A 14,799-nucleotide genomic window follows, 5' to 3' on the forward strand; every position below is an offset into this window, starting at 1 on the left:
AACTAACTAGTTAATCAAGGGAGATGAATCAATCAGCATACTGACTCTCGTGGCACATCGTCCCCGCACTTTGACAGATCCATGCACATGCCACTCAGCAGCGTGGATGGTACCACCTGCTTAACCTTAACTACTGGTCAGTGCGTGCCTTGGCACCATCCAAGTACAGCGGCATGCGCCTTCCCCTCCTCTCCTCTGGCGCCGCTAGCTGGTCCTGGCCGGCCGGCAACCACTGCATGGAGCACGGTGGTGCTGCCGCTGCCGCTGCATGCCTGCTCGCTGCCGCCGCAGAGGCGGATGGACGTACGTACCTGCTCGTATGTGGGCAATGCCGCCCCAATTGGCCGCATGGCGCAGTGCCCCTATTTAGATCTGTCTAGAATAGCTCCACCGTACTTTCTGCATCGTTCCTCCGTCATGGACCCTGTCAGCCGGCCGTTTGCGCGGCCAGCATGCATGCAGTGGCAGGCACCACCATCGTCCGGAATGGCTTTCTCATTGGCTTGCACCGCCGTCGTCGTGACATGTAGCTTGCCACTGGCTATAGTAGCAGTCAGATAGATGGCTGTGGATCGGGCGCAGTTTGCCTGTCCCCCTGGAACTCCCCATCTCCGGTCTGTGCCAAACAGTTTCGGCCCATTCGATCGGCAGTAGCTCGTAGTACATGCTTGCAAGCTAGTGCTGCACGGCGGCAGAGCAGCATGCATGCATCTATACCGTCATGTCTGCGTGCGTACAAGATGATATACTGTTGACGTTCCTCTTGCACAAAAAGTGTCTTAATTTGTGTGCAATGATTCATCGGAGAAATCGATCGCGTGGTTTCAGTTCTTGTCCGTAAGACCGCTCTATGTTGCTAAATCAGCGGCTTTTACATGGGATCCCCACTTTACGCCTTTTCTATTTTCTTTTTAGGATCTGTCCCCACTTTACATCGATCAGATATATATCCCCGTCTCCACGTGTGTTATTTTACACTCGTTGTCATAGGCAGAGATACATGCATATCTGAAAGCCAGCTCCAAAAAGTAGGGTTGATTAGGAGTACTACGGCACTAGATCCTTAGTTTAACATTGATATATCTTCAAAATTGTCGACAAAAAAGATCAGCAATATTCATACAGTATGTATATAACATGTAAAGAAAAGACTTACATAACTGTGGAAACTAAATAGACAAATTATACCATGGATAGTACCGAATCAAGCCGACGATGAATGAAAGGGAGGTTTTTTTTTGCGGGAAAAGAACTGTTGATATTTAGCACAGGGTTCTTACAGAAAGGTCATGAGACAAAAAAAATTACATTGAAGCCCCCAGCACCCCGTTGACGAAGACGACGACGAAAACGTATCGCCGGCGCGCCGCCGCTGCTGCTCCACACAAGCCTTGGATTTGGAACAGACCCTCCGCGGACGGGAAGTCGACGAAGCTCAGCCCCGGAAGACCTCCATCCCGCATCGTCAAAGCCAACGCCCTGCACCGCACCACCAGCTCGATTCAGAACTTCGAGATCCCGGATCCGCCGTCCCGCGGACTCCGGTGAGGGAAAAGTGCACCCAGCAGCTCCACCGAGCCCCGAGCACGAGGAAGACGGAAGATCGACAGCGGAGCTCCTCGGACCTCCACCGCCGGAGAGGAAGACCTCCGTCGCAAAACGCCACTCCGGCCGCGCCGCCCACTCCCCAACGCCGCCGGCTAGCTCCCAAACCGAACCTACGCTATATACACGCCGCAGATCGGGACCTCCCCATCCTCCCGCTGCCGGAGCAGCCACCGAAGGGTGAGGAACCCGCCGATCTGGCGGCGGCGAGGTGGATCGCCCGGGGTCGCCCAAAAGTCGCCCTTTCTCTACTGTGGACGGGGAAAGGATAAGGCTCCAAGGCGCACAATGAAAGGGAGTTTGTTCCAAAAAAAAATAGTAAGACCCAAAATAGGGTAGCAGATTGTATGAAAAATTATAGCCGTATCGAGTGGGAAATACCCTTTGGTTCCTGGGTATATATACACCTCATATATGGGAATTATTTTAATAATTGAATAAAAAGTCAGATAAGTTTGGAAATTTATTTACAATAAACTTGACTTTCTTTTGCACTACTATATAAATTTTCACGAATACAAAACCAGCTTTGACTTCACTGCAAAAAAACTAAAATTTATTTGCTATTATTGGTCACTATTCACACTATTTTAACCGAAATTTTTGTATTTTTTGAAAAGAAGTCAACGAGATTTTATCATTTTGTGGACTTATTTTCTACCAGTAAAATAAAATGTCAAGTTATTTCAAAAACATTTTTCACAATTTGTTGACTTTTTATTTAATTACTAAATAATTTTTCCATATAAAGTGTATATAAACCCATAGACAAAAAGTTCCCCTCCCGTATCGAGTCATGTACTGCGGTATGGATGAGTAGATGTCCCCCAAGTTCTGAGGATTTATTACCTCTCTATTTTAACCCCGTGACTTTGGAATAAAACTGCAATATGATTCGCAAAATAAAAGTAACAATGTGACAGTAACACAATAATACTTGAAGTGATACTATTCAGAACATGTTTTTTTTATGAAGTTATGAATCAAATTCGGACTTAGAATTTTGTAACACAGTATATATGTATCATCTCTATGCGATGGAGTTTTTGCAGGTTTTTCCACAGCAAAGATGGACGGCGTGCAATTGTTGGGCGGAATTTCTTTACCCGGCCCATGCTTTTCACTAGCACACTGCGGGCCTTGCGTGCGTAATTCCGCCTACGTCCGAGTGCTGTTCGAACGCAGCTAAATGCGACTTCTATACAGTTTAAATTACCGGTTAGCTGGTACAAGTAGCTAGTTTCATTATACTAACTCATAGTACATCTGTACATGTGTACGGGGATAATTGATGGCGGGCAATGCAGGATGTGATCAGGACGGTGTGTAGGAGTACGTCCGTGTCGGCCTGCTTGCCGGGACAACGAACGAGACACGAAGTGAGGACAAGAAACGTCTGCCGAAATTGAATCCTGCAAATCAAGTACCAGTACTGCCATCGCCGTGCAATGTCAATGTGCAATGAAATTTACCCAGCGCTGCTCAAGGATACTGTGAATGACGTGGAAGGTGTGAATGTGTCATCATGTGCAATCCCTTGGAGAGGTTAATTAGGAGTGACTTTTAAGTTTTAACACATCTTACTTGGCATGGCGTGGCAATTGTCGAGGGGTGCACAAGGAAGACGGTGTTGCTTTCTTCATAAACTAGCCTCTAATTTTCATTCTTGCACGGGAGCTCCTTTATTTTTAAGAGGGTTGCACGGGGTTTTTGTTTTTTTTAGAAAAGGAGGATGACCCCCGGCTTCTGCATCTGGGAGATGCATATGATCACTTTATTGATTATTTTCGAGGATCTTATAAAGTATTACAAACAATATACCTGAATCCACCATCTTGGCAACATATGCCATTGCTCCTATCCATATGATGAAGGGGTGCTAGCTAGGCCACTACCCAAACCACTCACCTAAGCCTAATATCAAAAGCCGGAAGCCTTGTAAGGACTGATTTTATATTACTATTTTTTTGCAAATTAAAGAAAACTGTGAGACGTCAATGAAGAAATCAACCATGATTGAGGCAAGCACGAGTACATGGATGAGAACAGACATTCTGCCTGAGATTACAATGCTCACAAAAAAGAACTCACGTCAATTATTATTTCTTGATCCTTTTAGCCATCCGCTCACGTGCCAATCTGGCGCGACTAAGTTACTACTATCATAATACTCATCTATAAGAGGAAGCCCAGAAAGTACATCGCATACCTGGCTTGGGCAGAGCACATGCTAAAAAGACCCATCTCTGTGCAAAGCAATTCAGACAGACAGAGGTAGCTAGCATGGGGCCCGTGGGGGAGGAAAAACAATGTTGTGTACATCATGTATACGGGCCGATATACGGCAGTGTTGGCCCCACAGATTCTACATCTACCGTATGATGATGAACGAACCTTTGCGCCACATTTCCAGTTGCCAAATTTTTACTACCTCGCATGGTAAATTAAAGTGACATAATTTTGCTTCTTTTTCTTGAGATGGCATGCAAAATTTTAATCTTTGTGGGGGAGTTGATAAGCTCAATAAGTCCACATGGAAATTTTAATTTGTACTACCTTCTTGCTGCAAATTACAGGAAGCCATTTTGATTCCATAATAACTTGAAAAAAAAAACGGGGAGCAAGCAAGCTAGCTAGCTAAACTTGGATCGAGACGGCAAAAACGGTGGAGATTATTTAAGCTATTTTGAATCAACATGCACTTGCAACGTACTACTGCCAACTCACAAGAAGAAAGAAACCTAGAAAAATAAGAGTTACAAATGGAGGTCCAAGCTAAGAGCCTCCTGCTGCCCCAATTCACACCTACCTAGCTTCTCCGGCGACGTGGAGGAGCAGGACGACAAGGACGGCGACGAGGAGAGCAGGCTCATCACCACCTTCTCGTCCTTGCAGGTCATCACCTCCCCGGGCCGCACCACCACGGCCGGCGGCATGTCGGCTGCGGCGCCGTGACGGACGGCCGCGCCGAAGTTCTCCACGGCCGGCAGGGGCACCCTCCAGTGGCCCTGTGCGACGGGGCTGCCGTCGATGGGCTGCGACATGGAGCCCGGGCCGCCCCCGCCGTAGGGCCCCATGGAAGCGGTCGTCCACATCGGGTAGTGCGGCGGCGGCTGGTCGTAGCGGGCGGCGGCGGGGTGGTGGTGGTGGTAGTTGAGGAGGGCGCCGTACATGTGGTGGCCGCCGGGGACGTAGCGGTGCATGGCGAGGGAGGCCCGCTTGGCGTGCTGGCGCTCCCGCTTGTGCGCGTTCTGGTGCCCGCCCAGCGCCTGCGACGTCGGGAAGTTGCGGCAGCAGTAGTGGCACTCGAACTTCCTCGTCTCCCCGGCCGCCGCCCCAGACGCGCCGCCCTTGGCGCCACCGCCGCCGTTGCCCTCGGACGTGACGGTGCTCCCGTTGGCGGCGTCCGGGGAGCCGGCGCCGGCCTCCTGCTTGCGCTGCTGCTGCAGGAGGGCGTCGTTGTTGGAGAACTCACGGCCGAAGAGCCGGATGGTGTCCCTCGCCTGCTGCTGCTGCTGCTGCTGCTGCGCCGTCGCGGCCGCCGGCCTGATGAACGGCAGCTGCGAGAAGGAGTCGACCCTGCGCACCTCCTGCGGCGTCGCCATGGCCGGCGAGACACCTAGCCTGCTATGCTACGTACGTGAGCCCGGAGAATTCTTCGCGCCTAGCTAGCTTGACTTGGAGCGTCTCTCGTCTCTCTGTAGTGTTTGTGCGCTATGTGAGGAACTTGGCTACGAGTTGGTGCGGTTTTAAGGGGAAGGGCGCGCGATGCTTGTGAGGTCGGGCCGGAGGGGGACCATGCATGTCTATGTAAGGTCGGAGGCAAGGAAGGAAGGGCCAGCTTAAAACCTCTCGCTCTCTCCCATCCACCACGCCACCGCCAAGTACAAGACGCAGCGCCGCAGTGGAATAGCAGTCGCAGTTTGCCGCTAGCTGATTGTGCAGTTGGGCACGCCTGGACCTGCCTAGCTAGCTTAGCTTCCTCGACTATCCTGCCAGCCGCAGCTGCATGCACGCCGGTCATGGTCAGCCCGGTGGCCGGGGCTAGCTAGCTAGCTAGTGCCTAGTAGTAGCCGGAAATAGGAGGTAATAGCACCAGGAGTCCCACAACTTGTTCTAGATATGACGATTTGGTTCAAAACTTGCAAAAGCCAACTATTGAGTCCCACAAATTGCACTCAATGTGCAAATTTAGTCCTAGCCAATCAGACGACGACAAGTGGAGCCTAGTCAGCAGAGCCGGTCAGCGCAGCACATTTTTCAATTACCCCCCTGGCCTTTGCACTAATGAACCCGCCTCCTCTCCCCTCCTCTCCGCTCCACCCACTCCCCCTCTGCTCCCTCTCTGCTTCCCCCCTTCCCTCCGATCTGCGTTCGCGGCCCCAGCAGCTCTGTCTCACACCGGCGACAGACCAGCAAGATCCGTCAGAAATTGAGGAGAGGGAGGGCGCCGGGGAGCGGCAGCGGCGAGCAATGGACGGCCACGGGGGCGGCGGCTCCGGCATAGGAGGCGCGGGCAAGCTCACGCGGACGCCCTCCTCGCTGCTGCGCTCCTCGACTGTGCGCAACTGCTCCTCCTTCCAGGCGGTGCTGGTGGAGGACCCGGAGCCCGACGACAAGAAGTAGCAGGCGCCGGCGCAGGGCAGGGCGCTGCACCCGCACGGCCTCCGGCCGGGCGGCCCGCCCCACCCGGCCCTCATCCTCGCGCTCCCCCTCGCCCTGCTCCTCCTGCTGCTCCTCCTCCCCGATGACCGCCACCTGCTCCTCCTCGCGGCCGCCGCCACCGCCGCGCTCGCCGCGGCGGCCGCGGCCGCGCGCCGCCTGCGGATGCGCCGCTCCCCGCAGTCCGGCTCCGTGCAGTGGTTCATCGGCGACGAGGGCAACAGGCCGCACCACGCCCGCGACAGCAAGGGCAGGGGCAGCGCCGCCGCCGCGCACGGCCGCGTGGTGCGAGAGGGCGTCGAGTTCTACATCAATGGGGACTGCTACGAGGGGGAGTTCCACGACCACAAGGGCCGCTGCAACGGCAGCGGCGTCTACAACTTCTTCGGCAAGGGCAAGTACGAGGGGGACTGGGTGGACGGCAAGTACGATGGCTACGGCATCGAGAGCTGGGCGCGCGACAGCCGCTACCGCGGCCAGTATCGCCAGTGCCTCCGCCATGGCCACGGCGTCTACCGCTTCTATAGCGGCGACTGCTACGCCGGCGAGTGGGCCGGCGGCCAGAGCCACGGCATCGGCGCGCAGACGATTTCACAGACTACCCGTAAGAGCAGAGCTGATCGATGTTGATTTTATTCCAGAGTTCAGTTCGATCAGACTAGTAGCTAGTATTCCATCCCATCGTTCTAAGTAGCATCGCTGTTAGCTTGAGCTCCATTGTTCTGTTAGTATATGGCTTACGATTGTGCCCTGCTAAGATTGAGGTGAAACTTCTCATGATCAGCAACATTCAGCTTGTTACAGCTTTGCTTTCATTACCTTGCTTGTATTTGGTGCCCCTCTGATAATTTCCCCTTGGAGAATCAATTTGATTTTGATGCATTGCAGCATGTTTGTCTCTGCACATTAATGATCTATTTTTGCTTATATCTTAGTTGTGTTGGTGCGCCTCTGATAATTATTCCCCGGATAATCAATTTGATTTTGATGCCTTGCACAGTGACTATCTCTGCATTAACAATCTATTTTTTCTTAGTAATTTGCCAGATTCTATATATGCCTGTATCATCTGGTTTACCTGATCAGACATATGTTCTAGACATTTGTAAGTGTGTTAGGATCTGCTGACTTCTAAAAAATGTCTCACAGTACTGGTTTGCACTAGCTTGGAAACTCTGTTCATCTTTTTGAATCGTCATGCTATTAGGGGCAAAGAAAAATCCAGCCAGTTAAACTCAGGTGGTGTAGTGCGGGTTCATTAGTGCAAAGGCCAGGGGGGTAATTGAAAAATGTGCTGCGCTGACCGGCTCTGCTGACTAGGCTTCACTTGTCGTCGTCTGATTGGCTAGGACTAAATTTGCACATTGGGTGCAAGTTGTGGGACTCAATAGTTGGCTTTTGCAAGTTTTGAACCAAATTGTCACATCTAAGACAAGTTGTGGGACTCCTGGTGCTATTACCTCTAGAAATAGCTCGATCATGCATGTCCCAGACGTGACATAACTCTCGGCAGATTTTGGGACTAGGTATACATACATATATGTACACACACGCATCGCATGCACGGGCAGCAGCCACTACTTACTGCTACTAGCTATGGGCTTAAAGCTAGGCTAGAGACTAGAGAAAACGGAAGGCGAATTTCATTTCATTTCTTTTCTTTACGTCTTTTAGGTCTAGGCTTTCATCTTCATGCACAATGATCCGTAGCTGTCAGTGCCCATTGACCGATCGACCGATCGAGTGGCCAAAGGGAGACGGGCGTACGTACGGGCTCCTGTGGCTCCGTCTACCTACCCATCGCCATCGTCCAGACTCCTTGCTTGTTCTGCACCGGGCGGCCTCTGGATTGGCCCTACGGTTGTTCTCTAATCTTTATGGGAGGTTGGCTTATTTAGGACACGCACGCATGAGATTTTAGATGTGAGATGAGAGTCGAGTCGACCGAGACCACACCGCGGAGGAGGTGCTACATGGAGTACGTGGTGGTCCTCCTGGGGACGGCGACGTGCCTCTGGCCGTGGCCTGTGCTCGAGCTCGACGCCTGCCCCGGCCTGCTGCACGCATGATGAGTTACTGCTGCAGCCGAGGCCCAACTTGCTCCTTTTTTCACCTCTTTATTTATTTACGCTAGCTTTTGCGGTGATGGCTCCGGCTCCGGCTCCATTGCGTATTTTGCATGCATGCACGGCATGGTAGATCGATGGATGATCGATTGATCTCGACGGCTGGCTGGTGAACAAGACAAGGAGAGGGTATATGTGCGCGTAGCTCCGTTTTCCCACTTTGTGACCTTTTCTTTTTCTTGATTGACAGCGCGGTTATAATAATTGCCGCCATCATCGGTGGCGCTTTGCACTGGGATCCACATGTTTAATTGTTGCTGGCTAGCTGTTCCTCTGACCATCTTATATACAATACGTAGATCCAGCTTTGCTCCTTCCACTCTCCCTTTTGCGCTCTCTTTTTCGTTCAGCCTTTTGCAAGCTTTATCGAAAGTGCTATTGTGAGCTCGAGCTCACAGGCACCCTTTGCTACAGTACAAACAAAAAAATATTTAAAAAGTTCAAAAAATTCTGAATTTTTTTGGCAACAAACATTGACATATTTTTCACGTGCGTACAAATTTTCATGACAAAATGACATTCATGCAGGTCTCAGCAAAAAAAACAAAATCGATGCTCCAAAATGCTTCCAAAAACAGTTTTTTTGGAGCATGATTTTGTTTTTTTTTGCTGACACCTCCACAAATGTCATTTCATCACGAAAATTAGCACGCATGTAGAAAAAACATCAAAGTTTCTTGACAAAAAAATTCAGATTTTTTTGAATTTTTTTACTATTTTTTCAGATTTTACTGTTCATCCGGGATCACTGGTGCCCGGGATCAATTCCTCCGCGTCCAAGCTTTATCTCTTATACAGATCATGTGGTATACGGGTGAGCAGCCTAAATCTCGAAAACACACAAATCAATAATCCTACATGCATATGGACAATTTACAGATGTTTTAGATACTCCTTCCAGCTAATCCCCCCCTCCCAGCTTGAATTTCACCGGGGAGGGCCCTTCCCTCCCGGATTTTTCAATCGTATTCCTACACGTCAATCAGTCCGTTAAACCAGTAGGGAATCCCGTTTAAGTCTACCATTAGGGAGCGACTACAAGTCAGTCGATGTTTGATATGCCGTTGGTTTCTTATCTAAAGATCAAAACATTTAGATCAGAACCAACTCTACGCATAATTGAATCGACTCATCCTAATTATGAGTTACACCATCAGCCCAGCCCAGAAAACTCTCCCTCATCCCGCACCTCTCCACCTATCTCAAAAACACACAAACCAATAATCATACGTCCACAAACAATGTATAGATGTTTCGCATACTCCCCCCCCCCCACCCCACCCCCGGCACCCCTCCCACCTTGAATTTCGCCGGGGTGGGCCCTCAGCCTATTTTAATCCTAAACCATCACGTCAACAACTCGCTAAATACATAGCGAATCCTTCTTAAGTATACCGTTAGTCCGCACAAAAATCTTGGACCCCAATAGCGTGTTGACATGTCTTCCGGGAGGTCATCGGAGAGAACTATCGCCCCCCAGCCATGTAATCCCTTCGTTCGGAAATACTTGTCCTAGAAATGGTTGTATCTAGACTTGTTTTAAGTCTAGATACAACCATTTTTAGGACAAGTATTTCCGAACGGAGGGAGTAAGAACGAATGAACACTTTCATTCGATCAAAAAAACCACTCACATCAAACGCTCCAGAATTGTCTTGCAAAAACCGATACCATGTTGTTACATAAGGATTTGTCATGTTCTAAAGTAAATTTTGCCATGCTGCAGGAGACATGTGTTTTCGGGGATTTGCCATGATTACAACATGAAGAATTGCTAGCCTGAAAAATGGTGAAATTTTCCATGCTGGCTGAAGAGAATTGCCATGCTTTATCCAACGAAAAGGTGGGAATTGCCATGCTCTAAAAACAGAATGTGTCGTCTCCAAATGTGCTCCATCTTGGGAGAACCAATTACTGTCGTCACTCGTACTTCATTGGGCAGGTGCGTTTGAGGCAAAAGCTTTAGGATTTGTTCATGGGATCCGACATGCATGAGGGCGTTCGCGAGGAATCCTTCAAAATCTGACATCAGAATTTTAGCATTTGGGAAAATATATTAGGAAACTTCATACATACAATGACATTTTGCCTGATTTTTTTGTGTGAAAGATATTTTGCCTGATAATGAACTCGAAAACGACTTTAATTGCATTCATATACATATATTTGATGGTGAAAAGCTGTCATCGTTAGTAACTACTGGAGCTAGTGCAGCCATGCTAGTATTAGGTTTTGCTCCCTTGCTCCTCCAGGATGCCGATTTTAACTGGCTGTATCCGTGCCAACTCAAAAAAGTGGGAATTGACATGCTTCGTGGAACGAAAAAGATGGGAATTACCATACTCTAAAAACAGAAAATTTCGCCTCCGAACGTGCTCGCTCAGAATGCCATCCTAGGAGAACCAATTACCGTCGTCATTCGTACTTCGCTCGGAGGGTGCGTTTGAGACAAACACTTTAGGATTCGTTCGTGGGATCTGACGTGCCTGAGAGCGTTCGCTCGGAATACTTCAAAATCCGACGTCAGATTTTTAACATTTGGGATTTTTTTTTAGGAAACTCCATTTTATACTATGAGTTTTTTGCCTGGTTTTTTAGTGTGAAAGATATTTTGCCTGATAATGAACTCGAAAAGGACATTAATCGGAGTCATACACATATATTTGATGGTGAAAAGCTGTCATGGTCAGTAACTCCTGGAGCGATTGCAGCCATGCTAGTAGCAGGTTTTGCTAGCTCCCTTGCTCCTCCTGGATGCCGATTTCAACTGGCCCTATCCGTGCCAACTCAAAAAAGTGAGATGCGAAATAAATATCTCTGTCGTTGTAGTTCATCTAGTAGCTGTTCCAATAGGAACGTGAAGTACATGGCTCACCAAGTAGCCAGAGAGTATATCTATAGTTTCTTCAACTTGTGACCAATCGATCGATGGGGCATTGATGTCCCGATCGATCGGAATCGGACAGACATCAATAATCTCATATGTTTTCAAGCTTGTAGGGCGCGTAAATTGAAGCCGTGAATGACGTACGTACCGTGCGTGCTTGTTCCAACCCCAACCGCGCGCTATGTTTTCCGAACCAGCGTGTTATCTTGAAGAACTAGGTCCGTTTGGACATAAGTACATGGCACCAAACATGAGCCAGTACATGCATGTGTCTCGCCTTGCTCGCGACAAGTACGTAATGGTGACACCGATGAGATCTCCTCCTTTGATTTCATTGCTGCTGGTACTTACGTACGTACGTGCAGACCTCATGTGTGTGTTTCGGTACACCTTGCCTGTAGTATTTTTCTCGCGTCCGTAGCACGGTAAAAATATCAGTGCATGCAACATGGTACTTATCTCAAGTAGATCTAATAGACAGAAACACGAGCCAGAGCATCGAATTTTTTGAGCATCAATACAGACACAAGCGCGCATACAGATGCTCAATTAGTAGTTTATTAAAGTAGTCTTAGAGTATTGCATACACATTTCGTATAGAAAGACCGGCCGGTCCGGTCCCACCGGTCAGGCACAGCATGCAGAACGAACAATTTAAGAAAATGCAGACGAGGGGAGTACGTACTACCCTACTGTGCAAACGGAGGGTGGTTGATGCGGTCGACACACAAAGGTGGAAACATTTATGTAGATCGACGTGCATCTGGGGCATGGGCACCATACCATGTACCGAGTTCCAGTACCGGTACCAGCTCGGGCGCCAGTAGGCTACAGTTGTGGCCACAGCGGCGTGACGGCGACCCGACGTACCGCCCCTCCCCCTGCAGGCCGGATGCGCGCCGCTATCGCGCACGGCGACGACGTCGATCGCGGCCCACCGCGGAGATCTTGCATGCGTCGCCAAATATTCTCGACCGGGACGTGTCGATCGCGCCGCGCAGACAAGGTCGACCTCCTCCGTTTTTTACACTCACTGGTCACTCACGCGTTTTGCTTCTCCCCGGCACGCCTTTTCACATGTGCATGGTATGGTAAAAAAGAGTTGCACGCACGCACGTACTGGCCGGACGGCGACAGGTCAACCGAACAGTGGAGTGGTCGTGGACGGGTGGAGAAATATGCACGTCAGCTAGGCTAGGCTGGAAAGAACTGCCTGAAAAGTACGTGTGCCGTGTGGGCAAGTTCACCTCAAACCTACTGTTGCTACTGCAGAGCTGCGATGGGGTTTGCAGTCGTCGCAGCAGCGGCGGGGCGGGGCGGGCCGGAGAGTGGTGGTGGCGGCGTCGATCGCCGGCGACGTAATGGTCACATGTAAGGGCATCTCCAGCCGTTGGCTCTTCAGAAGGGGCAAAAAATCATCCTTTGAGAGCGTACCGACGCTAAACCGCGCACTGGGGGCGTGATGCCCCCCAGTCGCGGCCCCATGGGTTTTTAAAATGTTTAAATTCGACACAAACACAACGCAAACATGTTCGGGTTCGTTCAAATTTAAACATATTTTACAAAAAAAGGAAAAATTATCGCGGGCTATCCCCGCCGTCTCCCTCGCCGCCCGCCCACGCGGTTCTACATGCCGAGGAGGCTGTAGAACCGCGTGTAGTCACCGCCGCCGCCGTCGTCGTCGTCGCCCCCGCCGACGCCTCCGCCGTCCCTGCTGCATTCCTCCCCCGGTTGGCGTGGCGGGTTGGACGGTCCGGGGGCGTCGTCGTCGCTGTCGAGGACCACGGCGCCGTGCTCGTCCTCGCGCCCACGCTTGCGGGCGGCGATCTCCTCCAGGGCCCGGCGCTGCCGGACCATCTCGTCACGAAGGTAGTCGTCCCGTGCCCACCGCAGGGCGTCCTCGTAGGAGAAGCCACGCCGGGCTATCTCCTCGTACTCCACGGGGAGGCCGGGCTCCGGCTTGGGCTTGGGCTCGACGAGGACGAAGCGGCCGGTGGGGGAGGCGTTGTCGCCGATGCGGACGCCGGAGCTGCGGGTGCGCGCGCTGACAGGCGTGCCCTGGGGCTCCGGCTTGACGGGGCGGAGGTAGGGGGGGCTGCCGGACGAGGAGGAGGACCCCCCGGTCTCCATGCGCCTCGGGGTCCAGGAGCTTCCCCGGCGGCGTGGGAAGGACGGGGGAGCGGGGTACTCGTGGCGCGGCGTGTTGCCGCCCTCGATGTACTCGAGGACGGCCTCCAACGTGCGCCCGGGCATGCCCCACCACCGACGCCGGCCGACGGCGTTGAGCCTGCCAGAGGGCTCGACGCCATTGGTGGCCTCGAGCTGCTCGGTGTGCGGCGGAAATAAGGCTCCCAGAGCGGGCTGTCGGGGACGTACCGTGGCCCCTCCCTCGCCGCACGCGGCAGGGACGAGCGGATGTGTGCGATCTCCGCATGCCACGCCGCGCCGGTGGGTATCGGGGGCACCGGCACGCCGCCGGCGCTGATCCTCCACGCCCCGGACACCCGCATGTCCGGCGGGACCGGGTACTCGGCCTCGAAAAGAAGGCGAGCCTCGTTCTCGTGAAGATGGCGGCGGCCGAAGCCGTTCGCCGCTGCGCCGTCACCTGAGAAGCGCTCGGCCATGGGTGTGATGAACTGGAGACAGCGAGAGAGAGGAGAGGGAGGAACGACGACGGCGAGAGAGTGCGAGTCGCCGAGTGCGCTGGGGCGCGTCTTATATAGGCCGAGGCGCCGCCCGTGCACGAGTCGCCGTGAGTACGCGTGGCGGGCGAGGGAGGGCGAGGGACGCGCGTCATCCGGTCTTCACTGCGCCGCCCGTGAGGCATCAATGGCGCAGGCTGACCGGCGCGGCAGCGCGGCAGCTTTGGCATTGATTCGCCGCGGGAAACGAGGCGATGAGGACGACAAAGGGGCGAGAAGAGGGTAGAGTCGCTGACAGGGCGGACCCGCGGCTGTTTCGCGTCAAAACAGTTCGCCCCGGCGCCCCCGGGCGCCCCCAGCGCGCCGGGTTCGGCCTGGGTCTGCCGGCGCTGTTTTCGGCCCAAGCCGACGAAAATCAAACTCCTAGGGACACGACTGGACCGATTTTTCAACACCGGCGTAAAAAAAACGCCTGAAAAGACCTTCCTAGAAACGCGGCTGGAGATGCCCTAACTCTCCGGAAAAGGACATGGCATGCATGTCATTTTCGGGCGGGCGGGCGGGCGACGGAGCTTTCTCCGCTTTCTGTGGTTCTGCCGCACAGCCTGTCTCTCTCGTCCGCCCGCTCGCCCGCTGCCTCCAAAGATGGCAGAGAGGAGAACATGGCGTGTACATATGCCTAATTTTCACTGCGCACGCAGGACATGCTTTTATTTGCACCACAAGTCTTATTCATTTTTGGGCTGTGCCCGTACGCTGAGTGATTGTCGCAGTGTGCAAGTGGTTGTTCAGGGTTGCCGACGGCCATTTGTCACAACACTTGACTGTCTTCATATTCGAGTTCATCTTCTTGCTTAGAGCATCTACAATCGGACCT

The 14,799-nt window shown here is 52.2% G+C and overlaps 1 protein-coding gene and 1 pseudogene across 1 annotated transcript; one reads left to right on the plus strand and one right to left on the minus strand.

Moving 5' to 3' along the window:
- Nucleotides 1-4,120: 4,120 nt before the first annotated feature.
- LOC123128596 (zinc finger protein 8) lies at nucleotides 4,121-5,408 on the minus strand. The gene has a single exon (XM_044548635.1). It carries the CDS (start codon nucleotides 5,208-5,210, stop codon nucleotides 4,362-4,364), a length of 849 nt encoding a protein of 282 aa, XP_044404570.1. The 5' UTR covers nucleotides 5,211-5,408; the 3' UTR covers nucleotides 4,121-4,361.
- Nucleotides 5,409-5,458: 50 nt separating this feature from the next.
- Nucleotides 5,459-7,171, plus strand: LOC123128595 (uncharacterized; annotated as a pseudogene).
- The last annotated feature ends 7,628 nt before the right edge of the window (nucleotides 7,172-14,799 follow it).

This window comes from Triticum aestivum, chromosome 6A (assembly GCF_018294505.1).
Source record: "Triticum aestivum cultivar Chinese Spring chromosome 6A, IWGSC CS RefSeq v2.1, whole genome shotgun sequence".
Taxonomy (NCBI): Eukaryota; Viridiplantae; Streptophyta; class Magnoliopsida; order Poales; family Poaceae; genus Triticum; species Triticum aestivum.